Genomic DNA, 17,152 nt, shown 5'->3' with positions numbered 1-17,152 from the left:
ACTAGAGGGATATCTTCAACCACCAACTTACCATCCGGAGACAAGGCCGAGTATAGCCCACAAAGTTCTCCGCCACGGCACAACCCAAGGGGGGCGCCAACCCACAAAGCTGTCTGCTTATATGCCCCCTTTATTTATCCTACGGTTCTGACTTGGTGTACAGGGAAAAAACTGTAAGCGCAGCCCATGTTCTGCATTCGGTCGCTGTACATTTCGAAAGTGCTGTAGATCGCTCATTAATGTCTTAATCTAAATTACGGAATGCCTCTTATCTGCTCATCGTTCCCTTATGCCATCTCAATTGTCAGTAGAAACCACATTTGTTTATGCAAGTCAGCCATGTCAGCTTTGTTTAAAAAAAGGTAATAAACAAGGCTGAATTAATTGTTTCGCTGCCAGACAAGGTTCCGCTGATAGCCAGGTGTAGCAGTGGTAAGGATTCACTCCATTGTGCTGGAAGGAAAGCTCTGCTGTTGGGGACAGTTTTATGTAGGCCCTAACAGTTTGTGGGCACCGCTTGTCGCCGTTATAGTGCAATTAATGTATTGTTTAGTGTTGTGTAGTGTCTTTGCTGGCATGCATCTAAAACAAATATGGGAACTTTGCCCCACCAAGATTTACATGCTAAAATCGCCACTGGATGTGTCACATTTTCTGGCCTATCCAGACAAATAATTGATTTCCTCCGCCTCTGAGCGACAGAGCCGAGGCAGGGAGATGGCATTTTAAATCGTCCCCTAAAGTGAATAGGGTTGGGGGTAGAGGTCGATTTGGATTGTTTCATGCCATTGTAGTTCGTGTGGAAACTGGTCCTCTGGTTCTTCCAGATCTCAATTGTATTCTGCCATGTGAATAAATATATCAATTCGATCTTGAACATTCCAAATATGGCCAGCAGGGAGGGCCAACATGCATAAAATGCAACTATTGAGAAAGGTTTTGCCCAGTAATTTGGCTATTATGCCACAAAATGCCCACTTAACACAGTTCGGATGTATATAGCATAGCCTACATTTTTATGTGAGACACAAAGTATACAATTTTTTTCTTGTCCAAAGCAAACACCCTTTATAACTGAAACATTTTGGTATTGTATTGGCATAGGCCTACAAGTAAAGGACAAAAGGCTTTGGACAAAAAAAGTTTTGCCTACTATTTGCAATATTGTCAGATATGTGGATAGAGCTCTGCTTGAGCAATGTATGATTCATGTACGAAAATGAATCATCATAATTATTTTTGGTTTTGTATACAATGACGTGTATATACATCATTGGTTATCACTGTGACAAATATGAGCATCCTTTAACTGTAGCTGCGGGTGGCTCTGAAAGTGAACAAAAGAAAGGCTACCTGTGTGCTGGAACCCTTTTAGAAACCGGAAGACGACACTCCGCAGTTTAGGAGTTAAGAGATTTAGGAGTTCCACTGAGACAGACTTTGATCACCTGCGCTCTCCCTGCGCATTTGCAAATGCGCTCTTGGCCACTTGGCATGCGTTTAAAAACGCTATAGCTTGCAAATAGTCTGCGTGGATCGGTTCAATCAACTTTTTGTGTTTCTTATTTCGATTTCTGTATAATATTTTCAATTCAATGTATTATCGATTTCATTGAAAAGCATAATTTCGGGCAACCATGAGTAAATCTGGAACATTTAAAATAAATAATTTGTTTCATAAAACAAAGTCACTGGATAAAGTAAACAAGGACGGAGGGAAGAATACATTTATAGATGCAACTTCATATGTAGATGGAGAGCCTTCAAGCCCTTTACGGTCGAGTCGCGGACTTGTCAGCCCCAAAGATGGGACGTTTCCCGGTGATATTCTACCTACAAGCCCGCCGAGCGAGGAGAAAAAGAAGAAGAAACGGTTCCTGTCCTTTAAGCTCAAGAAGAAACGCTCCAAGGACTCAGGGAGCATCGACGACCCATTGTTCTGTACCGGTGCCGACGAGCTCGACAGCTTCAGCAGTAACATGTAAATTATAATCTTTAGGAAAATGTGTGGGGACTGGGGTAGGCCTATTATCACCTTGATTTGTTGAACAGGCTACACTGTTTATGTAGGTAGCCTAGCTCTCGCACTTAAAGGTAAGATATAAAATAGACAGGCAAACCTATCCTAATTTACCCCAATGTGTCATGCCATTATGACAGAATGGATGACATATTTTACCCTGCAGTGCTACCTGTATTGATACCTGTCAGTGCCAGCTTGGTGCTCAAATGTAGGCCACAATTTAAAAGGCTATGATACAGGTAGGCCTACCTCAGGCAGAGTTATACATCTGACAACAAATCAAATTGACTGATTTTAACAGTATGATTATTTGCCTTAAAGCTCACCTCCATATTCAATAATAATGGATTTTATTGAAAAACAGGCTATTTGCAATAAGAGATGTGATTAAGAATATATTTAATCAATAAGGCCTGAGATGGTGTAGTATATGGCCAATATACCAAGGCTAAGGGCTGTTCTTAAGCACGACGCAAGCACAACGCAACGTAGAGTGCCTGGATACAGCCCCTAGCCGTGGTATAATGGCCATATTCCACAAACCCCTGAGGTGCTGTATTGCTATTATAAACTGGTTAAAAACTTAATTAAAAATAAATGTTTTGTCATACCTTTGGTATACGGTCTGATATACCACAGCTGTCAGTCAATCAGCATTCAGGGCTCGAACCACCCAGTTTAGAATATGTTTTAAATCCCTGTATAGTTGTCACAGATCCTCTATTGACTGACTGTCTTGTATGGGGTGCAATTATTATAAGAACTGGCTACTTTAATGTATAAATGCATCATAATCTGCAGTGTTACAACAGCTATGTGTGTGTGTGTGTGTGTGTGTGTGTGTGTGTGGGTGTGTGTGTGTGTGTGTGTGTGTGTTGCGTTGGTTAGCAATGTTGTTGGGATTGGCTACTGGATTTCAACAGAAATGGGCCTATCTGATATGATGCGCTGGATAAAGCATGAATTCTTGCCAACTGCTTAATTTTCACGCAAAACAATGAGTCATGAGGAGTTGGCAAGATAGCACAAGCATATCTGGGATCAGGCCAGGTAATCTGCAGTTAGGGTTTAATTCTCCACCTGCACTCTCCCATTTGTACTCTCATAAAGAAAAAGTGAGCTCCTCAAATACTTACTGTATCTGCATATTACAGTATAATAGATTACAGTCCCAGTTAATCCTGTATTTCAGTCAGGCCTACAATACATAACAACTCTATGGTATTCCAGGTAACACTATAGCTAATACTGTGACAAACCACCACTAGACCAGACATATGTTTCTCAAGTTAAACTCATTCCTCCAATTATGGTCTCACATGTATTACTGCACTTGAGGTGTTTGTCGACTGAATGCGTTTTTGATGTATTCATGTCGTTCTAAACGCAAAGCAGAGTGTATCTTTTCCCTTGTGGCAGTTTGCATAGGTAAACTAGTGAGGTGTCGAGTTCCTGCTCACCTAGTCTGGTGTTGCTCAGGTTTTGGTCACTGTTTGAAGGGAGACAAGTTTGATCTGAAGTTTGGATCGTGGTCGACATCCTTCCATCTGTGCAACGTAATGGGGAATTTACCAGCAAGCAGCAGTATAACAATGGGAAAGGCAATAACAAGGTGTGAGAAGGGTAACGGGGTAAATTAGGTGAACATTTAAATGGGAAGCTTATGTTAATCCAGGGTTATCCAACCATCTTCCTGGAGAGCCATCCTCCTGTAGGTTTTTACTCCAACCCTGGTTGTAGATATCCTGATTCAGTTTATCCTCCAGCTAATGAGAATCAGTTAGATTCACTCCACCCGGCTAGATTAGGGTTGGAGTGAAAAACCTAGAAGACAGTAGCTCTCAAGGAACAGGGTTGGATAGCCCTGTGTTAAACTGTGTTCTATTGTTTGTTTGCTCTTAAATGGTTTGGATGGATTTAAGTGTCCAGTCTGTCATTTTTAACAGCCTGGATGGGGTTGAGGAAATGTGTCTCAATGTGTTTTGAAGCCATACATGGTTATTGTTCATGGCGGTTATTTCATGATTATGCCATCCTTAAGGCAGCGCGGTAATGTTTCCGGGTAAAGTTTGACCGACACAACGTGGAGTGCCTGGACACAGCCTTTAGCCGTGGTATATCAGCCATATATCACAAACCCAGAGGAGCCTTATTTCTATTATTAACTTGTTACAAACGTAATTAGAGCAGTACAAATACCCATGGTATACGGTCTGATATACCACAGCTTTCATGGATTCAGCATTCAGGGCTCGAACCACCCAGTTTATAATATTCAAAAATCAATGGGCACCGTATATCATTGAAATGACCATTGAACACGAGCAGCAGATAGTCACTGTCACACTTGCATCTATGCAACCTGGATGTCTGTGTTACTATGTGGTGTAAATACTATTACTTTCAGAAAGCTATAGACTCTCCTCATGGCTATGCAAGTGTACTGCACATGTTTTCCATTATAAACCAAACTCCATAGCACACCCCGACAACTCTCCCTACTAGATGATGACAGTCAACCATAACCTAACTGGGTTCCACTGTCAGACAGATACATTAGAAACCCTTATGGTGGGACTCTCACGAACGTGGCGCTTTCCAGTGTAACTGGCCTGGCAAGTGTGCATGCGTTAATTCAGAGAAAGTGTTGTTTCCTTATACACGTTTGATGTTTTAGCATTGAACTTTGACTAGTGACGAATCCGGTGTGATGATGATGATGTAGTGTGGATCATGTACTAGGCTGAGGAGGTGGCCTGGCCAGCCTTACATCATATTTGAATAGTGGATCAGAAACCTGTTGCACCCGTAGGACCATGCAGTGCAATCCTATCAACCTGAGCTCAGTGATGTGTGATCCCTGCAGGCCAGCCAGGGAGGAATATGACTCACGCGCACAAACGCAGGCACGCACGCACTCGTTCAGCAAATTACATTTGAGACAGAAGACGTTTTCAGAGTCCCTGTAAATGTACACTAACAGATCCTATCTGTTCTTGAGGTTAGAGGAGAGCTGCTGTAACTTTTCATCGCAATGCCGCAGTGACATCACCAGTTTGTGACTGTCATCACAGACTGTCAGGTGGACTTACGTTCTGTCCTGTGTTTGTTTGTTCATCGTAGGTCAAAGAAACACAGACCATTCCGTTTACGTACAGTAACATAGCTTTGTTCAGATATGTTTTCAGAGATATGCTTTAAAAATCCTAAACCTACTACCGTACTCTGTCAACAACACCCCTATACAAACAAACCTATTTATAGCACCCAAGTACTGTTCTCTATTCTCAATCATCAGGTATAGGTGTCACAATAATTTTTTCTCCACTTTGAATGGCACTTGGGCTCAAAACAGTTGTCAATGCAAGGTTTCAAATGGTCCTCAGCTGAAATTCTATACAAGGCAGTTATAGGAACGGGATATGTAATGATTTTGGATTGTAGCACAGTTGCCAGACCGAAAGCCAGAAAAGTATAGCTCGTGGCTCCAGCATGCTTGAATGTATGGTTTTGGATTACCAAAGACATGTCACATACTATACCAGTGCACTGTGCCACAGGCCCTCATGCATCCACCCAAATGTTAGCATCCACTATCATTTCTTCAACAAAACAAGCACCCTTTCATTTTTCTGCCCACCCATACTGGAATTATACGACCGAACACCAATCCAAAACAGAGTGCCACACACTCATAATGTTGAATAGTGGGAAGGGATGTATCCGTTTTAGATGTGCCCCATATAGTCCGTTTGCACAGTTTGACCAAACATTCACGGCCTTACAGCTTAGATAAGTGATCTGCTTATCATACTATAGAACTGATGGATTGCTTTCAGTAATGTACTGTAAATGGTGCCTTGTGACAGAAAGGGGACACTCTGATTGTGGTGCAGTTGCTTTCTTTCTGTGCTTTGTGAGTTTTGAGTTACGGCATCTTGTTTATGTCCCTGTCTTTTATATTTCCAAGCCTGCGGCTAATTGGAATTGAACCAGTACTGCACTGTGTATCCCAGTTGAAGTTTTGGACAGACGTAACATGCTCCCCCAGCATGCCTGCTTCACTGACACAATGGCATTATATCAAAGCTTCTGGTTATGAACGATGTTCCCTCAAGTTGTTTTGGCACTGAGCAAATTTCAGGTCTTCTGAGCGCAAACTCGAACGCTGTGAATATTCTATGCAACTTCCAGCGTGCGTTTAGTGTGAACACTGATGCTGTACCCACTTTAAGTTACAGTTTCAGACAGTGGTCAAGTAGGCTACTGTGGATGATTATAATGTAGGCCTACCAGAGTGGCCTAAAGTACCATCAAAAACAATGGAGAAAATGCATCCCATAACATGGAAATAGCCGTTCTATCATTCAGCCTACAGTAGCAGCCAATGTGTGGTGTTAAATGTAGGCCTACATTCCATGAGACTTTTGAAAAAAAAAAACATGCAGGGCTGTTTAACCTGTTTATCCACTTGTCCTTCAGACAAGGAGGTGACTAGAAATGTTGTTGTGTTTGATGCAAGAAACCACTTTACAAAATAGAACGGATTATTATTCCCATACCATTATAACAGAGAATCAGACCAATTATGCTGCCCTCTGGCTGTTGGCTATTTAGTTTATTCAAGCCTGTCTCAAAATACAACACTGCCCCTTTAAGACAAAAAAAAGCTCTTTACCTGACTTGTTTTTCAAATGTGTCTAGAAATGCACATGTTTTGTGCTCCTGTAGGAAGCATTCCCTCTCCCATTGCTGACTACAAATGATCTATAACTGGGCTAAAAAAATCTCTTAACTAGCAAAGGATATGAACAAATGTGCACACGTGGCTACATGCAGCTCTCGCTTTGGTCTCTAAACAAGCGCATTTACTCATGACCGCTCATGCTGTAAACACAGCCCATTTCAAAGTGAATGGCACAGATGCATTATGGCAATGGTCTATTTGCATAGGCCTACTGCTGTTATGGCGCAACGGTCTGTGTAGAGAACAGGACTGAGTCCTGCCTGTGAATGCAATAGAATCCTACTCCGATGTGTTCTGCCTGCAACCACATCTCTCGCAGCGGGATGTTGCGTTGAAAGTGGCTAATATTGCGTTGATTCGATCACAATTCCCACAGTAAAGAGAAGACCTTAATGGTGTTAGCTAAGGGGGAAAACTCTAGAAAGTTCAATCTGGTGCTTATCTGCCGGGGCTGATCTTTCTTCTGCACAGCAGTCCCTGGGGAGCTGTGCTCCCACGCATCTGCTCAACTTCGAGGGAACATTGGCTGTGAGCCTCACAGACAAGTCTCTATCAGTATCGTTGAGCGTACTACTGCTCTATAATCTTACTAGGCTCTGTACTGACAGGATCTCCAGTATGATGCGTAACAGCCAGGTTGTGGTGAGTGCCTGGGGGAGAGTGTAGACAGGGCCAAGCAGGTTGTATGATAAATGAGAAGTGGATTCTAACACAACACCTGTGGTTTCCCTTCACACTGTAGGATTGCTCCTACACTCCTACGCTTGTAGCTTATAGGCCTACCTGTGCTCCTGATTAACACACGCAAGGTTATGGTATGGGTTATGACTCATTTACAATGGGTTTGTACTGTAACAACTGGAAGAAGGGTCCTCTTTGTGACACTAATATCGTTGTTTCCTACGGATGGTTAAAGTAGTCTGCTCTCAAATCCCCAAATGATCTTCTATGGGAGTGTGTATACCGGTCGTCTTTGTCTGGTGTCTTCATTATCTACTACTGAAAGGGTAGTTGTTTTAAGCAAAGAGTAGGCTGTGCCCCTGGACAACTAGCTATACATGGCCATTGGCCATAGTACAATTGACCTACCGGTTTATGTTTGCCAAGGTTTCAACTACCTTTGTTTTGCGTATTTGCTGGAGATTTCCTAGGAGATACATTCCAGTTTAGTTCCCTGAAGTTAATGTTATGTGTTTTTCTACCTGTAGGAGATTTCCATTGTTAAGACTGTGATAATATGATTCATATATTAATTCATTATGAGTTTGGATGTTTTGATGTTATTGGTTATTGGTTTTGTGGGAATGTGGCAGTTTCAGGTACAGAGTGTATGAAATCAGTTGTCTCCTGTAGAAGCGGACACATACAGTATCTGTAGCAAAGGGTTATTTGCATTTCTGTTGATGGAGTTTGCCATGGGAACTCAGAACAATAAACAGATGTAGCCTTACTGCCAAATGCTGCAGAGACAGTCTATTCGTGGTCTGTAACCGGCTCCCTGCTTTCCCTTTGATCCCAGCTCGCCCGGGGAGAGTGTTTGTATGAAACTTCTTGTAAAGCCAAAGGAAAGATGCCATAATGATTGACTGGTAATATTGTGGCGAGACGCACCACGCAGACACAGTCATGAAGCTCATCAGCTGACACGTTTCAATCATAGAACAGAATATGTAGATGAACCAAATCAAATCACTTTTCAAATGTATTTGTCACATACACATGGTTAGCAGATGTTAATGCGAGTGTAGCGAAATGCTTGTAGTGTAGCGAAATGCATTATCATCCTCTCTGTATAGACATACTCGATTGCTCTAGGTCCAATCCATTTTTCTCTTATTTAAACATTCCTTGCTCGATGATTCATATTACTGTTCTTTACCAGATAAATTTGCATAAATCTTCTCCGATGTGACATAATTGGTTTCACTACCTGTTCCGTGTTCCCTAGATCATCAGAGTCACTCCAGTGGAATGCACTTAGCAAGCAAAGCATTTACAAATAGTTCCCTACTTTAGGACCATTAGATAAGACATTGATTCACCATTCTGTCCATATCAGCCCTTTTGACATCATCCCCTACTGACAGACAGTATTGCTGTCTGGATTCCTAAACCGGTGTTGGCCCTGCTTCACCCCCATGGGGGAGGTTCTGTAAAACTCGTACATATGGCACAAGGCCTGTCAGTGGAGAGCATGAAGGACTGTTGTCAAAAGCATAAAAAGTACAATTATAAACTCTGATCGGTCATGGCAAAGGTTGAGGGGAGTCTTATCTGTGCTATCCTAGGTATTGACCATTCTCATATTGAGCGCTTGTGTGAGTTTGAGTGGATTAAGAGAGAGTATCAGACAGGGCCCTGCAGGTAGAGACAGAGTAGAAGGTGAGGTAGGAGAGAGGGAGCAAAAAGAGGGATGGAATGAGGAAGGGGATGGGGTGAGGTTGGAGTGAGGGATGGGTGGTGGGAGTGAGTGAGTGAGAGGGAGGAGTTACGAGGAGTGGGACAGTGGGACAGTCTCCATGAGCTCAAGATGTGTAAAGCATATCGCCCAAAGCTTTCCAAAGGGTTGGGAGATGTGTTTGGAATTGAACTGTCATGGCTGACTGGTTCTGGAGTCTAGAGAACTAGAAACCTTAAAAACTTGTCTGCAATGAAATAGAATGTGCATGGCATGAACCGGAACCAAGGTTGCAAGATCCTATCGAATTTGCTCACCTGAATTAAATGTGTTGTTTGCCTAGTTCCTTTATGCTTTACTTAAAAATACATACAGAAACTAAAAGGTTAACAGCCATTTAAACCCAATGACTGAGTCGTCATGGCAAGGTCACAGTTACCATATCACAACTATCCCTCTGAGTGACAGTATGTTGGTCCCTCCCTACACTTCTCTATGTTGACAGATGTCTCTCTACCCCTCCAGGTAAAATGGATGCTTTAGGCATCACTCCATCCCCAACACATAATCACTGACACAATCACAGTGCCGACAAGGCCGGACGAAGCCTACAGTTTTTTACTGACAGTTAAATTCAGTTTAGTACACTTGTTTTACCCTATCAATCGTCATACAAAGTAAAAGGTTGTATTACTTTATATTTTTCATGTACGGAAGCGTATTAGGGCCAAGTGAAGAGACATTTGATTTATGTAATCAGTAGCGTAACTTTGGATTACCAGAACTCAGTAACGTAATCTGATTACATTCTGTTACTTTTAGATTACTTTCCCCTTAAGTGGCATTAGAAGAAGACAAAAATGTATGTTACCAATTGAATGACATCTATTGTAGGATAAATCAATGTTAAATTTTACTTAGCTGGTCATATGGATGTTAAATTTTACTGTATGGGTTGGTTATGTAGGCTTCTTCTAACACATCGCTTTCTACTACATATAATCATATTATTTTATCTTTATATTAAAAACCAAAGTCTATCAGAATTCCAGTCATTCCAATAAATTATATATACCCCTTATACCCCTTGAACTTCAAGAATAGGACTTGGAAATATGGAAGTATAGATTAGCCAAATTGTTTTACCTGAGCATGACCCCAAAACTAAGGCCTTATTAGCCAACCCCACTCTGTTGTTTCTGATTTTGTTGTCATGGAGGACTGATTCGAGTTGAAAAATAAATGCTGCGCTCATGGAATGGCATGCTTTGAGAACTACTGAAAAGTGCTATTTACAAAATGAATGCCATATGCTGCATTTTCTGTAGGCCTGTTGTTTACTTTTTCGTCGGTGACACTTTGATATCTTGATAATATACAGCTGTTTTATAGGGCAAATCCACAGATAAAACAATTTAAAAAATGGTCGCCCCGCCTCTGTTTTGGAAAAAAGCTGAGGAATGGGCCTGTATAAATATAACCATTCTCAGATTAATAGACAGAGCTATGGATGCAAGGACTGACCATCCATGATATAACAATGATTGCTTTAACCATGTTATGAGGCGATACCGTGTTTGTTACATTTACAATGTTTGCAAACATTGGATTAAAACAAGCCTATATTTTAGGTTCTCATGAAGTGCGACAGTTGAGCTAAACTCATGAGGCATTTATACGTTTTATTCTTCAAGAATCAATGCATATACATTATATCATTTATACATCCAAAAATGGGTGTAGCAGCTACTGATTGCCCCTTTAAGTCTGTCAAAAGTGTGCAAGTTTGAGCATGTGTCCATTACGCCTATGGATTTTTTTCTTGTATCAGCATGAATTAGATTGAGCAATTAAAGCCCCATTTTTATTCCATAGGCTTGGATCCGCACCATGCAGCTGTTGCACAAGCACATTTTTCACCCACCGGCTGTCTACTAGTTTCAAAAGCAGTGATTGATAGGCATCTTAAACTTCTTGAATTCAACCATTATTGGGTTCAAATACACATTCAGATTTGTGAACAGCCATCCACAGCAACCACAATCTGTAAAGCTCAAATAGCTAAATGAGAGATCAGCAGTGGGATTCACATCAATGCCCTATGATATAAATAATAAGTGATATCCGTATCATCGTAGACTACACTGCTGTCATCCTTACCTCCAAGCGTTTGCTCAAGTTGGATAATCTTTGGATGCCGACAACAGTCGCACCATTGGAAGACATAGCTTAGACTGTAGCCTACAAAAGCTTATTCCTGCTCTTTTCCCGCGACCCATCAAACACATTTGGTGTGTTGTCATAGTGGTCTCTGACTTGTGGTCAAAGATTTTTTTTTGCAAACATCATTTCTGAATTTTAAAGTAATCCTCAAAGTAATCATCTAGTTTTTCAAAAGTATCTGTAATCTGATGACCATATTTCTGCTGGTAAAATAACGGATTACAATTACCGTTTTTTTGTAATCCATTACTCCCCAACCCTGGTCTTTTCAGAAGGAGGAACCACACGGACTTGGATGAGGTATTTTGAGTATGTGTAGTTACATAGGTAGAGATGGGTTGTGTGTGTATGCAGCTGTGTGTGTATGGGGGGGGTAAAACGTAGAGGCAAAACAAACAAATGGTCATCAATCTAATGATCTAACACACTTGTTTAAACAGGCGTTGCTGCACACGCACTCATGCACACACACACACACACACACACCAAGTTTCCCCTGGCATGGCAACTTCAGACTGAATGGATTCTCCCTTTCTTGAAATAATCATTGATCTAAATATTGATCTATTAGATCAATGATCAATAAAGAAATATTCACTTATCTGAAATGACTTGGTTGGTAGCCTAGCGTAAAATCTCCTTACACGTATCCATCTATCAGTGATGTTTTCAAGGATGTTTTCAAGGATGTTCAAGGATGTTATCCCAAAACAGGGGCACAGTGTCCGTTATGCTGTAGGCTATGCATTAGGCTCAGCTATACCACTAACTTAGGCTACCACTTGTTCACCTCATACAAACTAGTGGCTAGACCTGTTAGGTTATAATTATGGTCCATAAAATTGCTTTCTTAGATGGGGATTTAAACTGCCTCCCTGCCCCGTGGCTATGCAAGTTCCATGACAGGGGTTTGGGGGCAGCCCTTGAGCAAGACAGGGACGCGCAATCCTTCTCCGTGCAATCCGTGACTTATATTCACAAGATAATAAGCATAGGCCTATGAGACTACTTCATTGGAAGTGTACATCACCATGCCATTACACACACATTTGTAAGTTAAACTTTCGTTTTGACACAAAGGCAGCTGGACCTAGCTGTCACTCTAAAATACTATGCACGGTGTTGGCATACGCAGGGGATTGGGAACATCGTGGCAAATTGTGTGTGTGATTTTGGTTTTACTATCCTTGTGGTGACCAGACGTCCTTTACAAGGATAGTATAACATGGACAAGTCTGAGAAGTGGGGACATTTCGCAAAATGCTATTTTAGGTTTAGGTTTACAATTAGGGTTAGGTTTAGGGTAAGGAGTTAGGGTTCTGGTTAGGGTTAAGATTTAGGGGTTAGGGAAAATAGGATTTTCAATCAATTATTTGGTCCCCACATAGATAGTAAAACAAATGTGTGTGTGTGTGTGTGTGTGTGTGTGTGTGTGTGTGTGTGTGTCTTCATTCAGAGTGGTTACATTTCCCCAGCCCAGCCCTGAAAAATGTTGCTGCTCCTGATGCCTAGATAAGGGATTGTAAAACATGGAAAGTATCCAGCTTTTCTGTGACTCAGGTGACTCTCATGTGTGCGTGGGCTTATGTGAATACTTGACTGGGTGTTATTGACAGGTAGTGTTTTATCCACTTTGAGACAGGCCTTTCTGTCAAGTTCGGAGGACTTTGATTGGTATGATAATTAAAGAAGGCCTTCTGAGGCTGAAGATCCTCCATCCCACCCGGCTTCATTGTTTCCATTCTAGAGTAACATCAGGAGCCCCATTTATACCTGATTCTAACATGTGTCCTTTGCCCTGATATTGTCCACATACTGATTGTCCCCACATTTTTAGACAGCTGTAGACCTTTAAAAGACACATTGTGATCTGATTGTGATCAGATCTTCCTGGCCTCCCCAGGAAGTAGTCGGGCACACATTGTGTCTGGATATTTTACAGGTGTAGACAGATTTGGGCAGTGAAACCATTTAACCATTCATCATTATCCCATCGTCTAAAATCCTTGACAGGTGGCGGCGCACTACTGACTTATGACACCAAGTCTTAAAATAAAGAAATATAATTTTGAAAAGATATCCGTCAAATATTTTGCATTTAGGGAGACTACGAAATCTGGTCACAACGCGGATACAGTGGACAGATAAGAGACACATCTTAATACCATGTGTAGACGCTTTTCTTTAAAACGTGGGCACAATCAGAATGTGAACAACATTAAGACAGAGGACGCATGTTTGTGCCTGTTATAAACAAGGCGGGGGGGGTGTGAATGCAGTCTGTCTCTACAGTTTGTAGGCAGCAATTTGGTGCTCCAGGTTCAACTAGACGAGAATAAGTGACTGTCACCTGCAAAGTTTAAGTTTAGATAACCTGTGACAGTCTATTGGTCTGTTTTCAGTCCAGTCAATGGAATATGGCTGGTACAGTCTGAGACTAGACATACAAACTGTTACAACTGACCCAGATTCAGCTTTAGCTAGTTAAAATGCCAGATTAGCTGGTGGCATGTGACAATGATCTGACTTTGGAATATAGCACTTAACATTAAAGGTGTAGCTCTTGTTATTTTTACATACAAAGCCAATGCAATGCGATCTGGGCCAGCGTATTATAGGTGTGTGCTGCACATCCTGTTATTTGTGCATGTGTGTGTCTGTGTGTGTGTGTGTGTGTGCGCGCGCGTGACCTTCGAAAGACTATTGACCCTGTCAATACAGTTCCTATCATTCTGCAAACCATGCACAGTAGCAGGATATTCATGTAATGTGTGATGGCGTGTGTGGAGGGAGGGAGTGTTTCTGTTGAGGGGGGGCTGGTTAGAAGTCAATAAGTATTCTAGCTTCTTTTGGGCAAACAGTCTTTCTAGAGGACTATAATGCAAACATAACCCTGCTTTGAACCTCATCCCCCTGAACACTGTATATACAAAGACAAAACATCTCTCCAAGATGGCGTAGCAGTCGGACGTGTGTTTTGTCTTGTCCCGTCCTGTATAGTGTAAATATAGTTTTTCCTCGTTTTTTTTCTGTATATATTTCGTACATATTTTAATCTCACTTTCCAACTACAGGCTGAATATACTCTCCTGCAACCCGCATCACCCAATGTGGTACGGATCTGCTTTTTCTATACTTTAGAATCGGAACCCTCATCAGAAGCTAGCCGCTAACTAGCTACTAGCTAGCCACTGCTAGCGGTCTTCAACGCTAACTAGGACACCAGCGCGACATCTACCCAAAGCATATCAGACGGCTTTTTCTCTACCACATCTCCGGATTCCTACCGCAAGCTCTGAACCTTTATACCGGATCATCGTAAATAGCTAGCTGCAATCCGAGTGGCTACTCCTGGCTAACGTCTCTGTCCCAGAGCAAGCACCAGTTAGCCTGGAGCTAGCCTCGAGCTAAGCCCATCTCCCGACTAGCCGAAGAGGTCCAAAAATACCTAATTTGCCAATTGGCCTGGACCCTCTACTGACCCTCTACTGCCGACACGGAGCCCCGCCGATCCATCACGACTGGTCCGCCGACATAATCGTCCGAGGGGGTTTCAACAGGCTTTTTCGCTGCGACATCGCCAAAGATCCATCTGCTGGCCAAGGCCCGCGAGCTTTCTGAATCGCTGTATCTCCAGCTCACCGCATGAAGAGGAATAAACAGACTCACCCCATCGCGACGTCCCCCAAAGGTTAACTCTCTAGCCCTCGCTATCTCCCTGCTTGCTAATTCGGCCTGCTAACGGCTAGCTTGTCAAACTCCGGTCCGCTAACTGCTACCTTGTCTAGCTCGGGCCTACGAACTGTTAGCTTGTTAGCACAGGCCTGCTAACCGTCTGAACCACCGCGTCCCAATCACTCTCTGACCCCATTTACTTTCTATCTCTTTTTGATTTTTAATTTGTTTATTACATTTACATTTAAGTCATTTAGCAGACGCTCTTATCCAGAGCGACTTACAAATTGGTGCATTCACCTTATGACCTCCAGTGGAACAGTAGTGCATCTAAATCTTTTCAGGGGGGGGGGTGAGAGGGATTATCCTAGGTTTATACCTTCCGGAAACCTGCCTCACCCAATGTGATACGGAATCGCTATTACTTTTACTCTTATTTTTATTTTTATGACACACTCAAGAACCTCCAGACGCTAACCAGCTAACTAGCTACAAGCTAGTTAGTCATTGTTAGTTTAAAAAAAAAACCTGGATAACACTCGCCAGCCCAGCCCCCCTGCCCATCCACCGCTGCCCCCTGGACACTGATCTCTTGGCTACATAGCTGACGCACGCTGGACTGTCCATTAATCACGGTACTCCTTTCTGCTTGTTTGTCTTACCTGTCGGCCCCGTTGCCTAGTCAAACGCTGTTTGTTGTGCTAGCGGATTAGCCTCGCCTACTGTTTTTAGCTAGCTTTCCAAATTCAACACCTGTGATTACTGTATGCCTCGCTGTATGTCTCTCTCAGATGTCAATATGCCTTGTATACTGTTGTTCAGGTTAGTTATAATTGTTTTAGTTCACAATGGAGCCCCTAGACCCACTCTGCATACCCCTGTTACCTCCTTTGTCCCACCTCCCACACATGCGGTGACCTCACCCATTACAACCAGCATGTCCAGAGATACAACCTGTCTCATCATCACCCAGTGCCTGGGCTTACCTCCGCTGTACCCGCACCCCACCATACCCCTGTCTGTGCATTATGCCCTGAATATAGTCTACCATGCCCAGAAACCTGCTCCTCTTATCCTCTGCCCCCAACGCTCTAGGCGACCAGTTTTGATAGCCTTTAGCCGCACCCTCATACTACTCCTTCTCTGTTCCGCGGGTGATGTGGAGCTAACCCTGATGTCCTTGCCGTGTCTGAATCCTGGCTCAGGAAGGCCACCAAAAATTCAGAGATTTCCATACCCAACTATAACATCTTCCGTCAAGATAGAACTACCAAAGGGGGCGGAGTTGCAGTCTACTGCAGAGATAGCCTGCAAAGTAATGTCATACTTTCCAGGTCCATACCCAAACAGTTCGAACTACTAATTTTGAAAATTACCCTCTCCAGAAATAAGTCTCTCACTGTTGCCGCCTGCTACCGGCCACCCTCAGCTCCCAGCTGTGCCCTGGACACCATTTGTGAATTGATCGCCCCCCATGTTCTGTTAGGTGACCTAAACTGGGATATGCTTAACACCCCGGCAGTCCTACAATGTAAGCTAGATGCCCTCAATCTCACTCAAATCATCAAGGAACCCACCAGGTACAACCCTAACTCTGTAAACAAGGGCACCCTCATAGACGTCATCCTGACCAACTGGCCCTCCAAATACACCTCCGCTGTCTTCAACCAGGATCTCAGCGATCACTGCCTCATTGCCTGTATCCGCCACGGAGCCGCAGTCAAACGACCACCCCTCATCACTGTCAAACGCTCCCTAAAACACTTCTGTGAGCAGGCCTTTCTAATCGACCTGGCCCGGGTATCCTGGAAGGACATTGACCTCATCCCGTCAGTTGAGGATGCCTGGTCATTCTTTAAAAGTAACTTCCTCACCATTTTAGATAAGCATGCTCCATTCAAAAAATGCAGAACCAAGAACAGATACAGCCCTTGGTTCACTCCAGACCTGACTGCCCTCGACCAGCACAAAAACATCCTGTGGCGGACTGCAATAGCATCGAATAGCCCCCGTGATATGCAACTGTTCAGGGAAGTCAGGAACCAATACACGCAGTCAGTCAGGAAAGCTAAGGCCAGCTTCTTCA

General features: G+C 42.9%; 1 protein-coding gene across 1 annotated transcript in view; it reads left to right on the top strand.

The window, feature by feature from the left end:
- The first annotated feature begins 1,474 nt into the window (after nt 1-1,474).
- LOC115138365 (uncharacterized) overlaps nt 1,475-17,152 on the top strand; it is a 55,723-nt gene continuing 40,045 nt past the window's right edge. The window contains exon 1 of the mRNA XM_029675153.2: nt 1,475-1,981. Within this exon, the coding sequence (XP_029531013.2) occupies nt 1,638-1,981 (344 nt within the window). The 5' untranslated portion in view covers nt 1,475-1,637. The remainder of the gene's footprint in view (nt 1,982-17,152) is intronic.

Source organism: Oncorhynchus nerka, linkage group LG12, assembly GCF_034236695.1.
Source record: "Oncorhynchus nerka isolate Pitt River linkage group LG12, Oner_Uvic_2.0, whole genome shotgun sequence".
NCBI classification, from domain to species: domain Eukaryota; kingdom Metazoa; phylum Chordata; class Actinopteri; order Salmoniformes; family Salmonidae; genus Oncorhynchus; species Oncorhynchus nerka.
The sequence above is the reverse complement of the archived record's forward strand: the minus strand, read 5'-3'. Positions and strand labels throughout refer to the sequence as shown.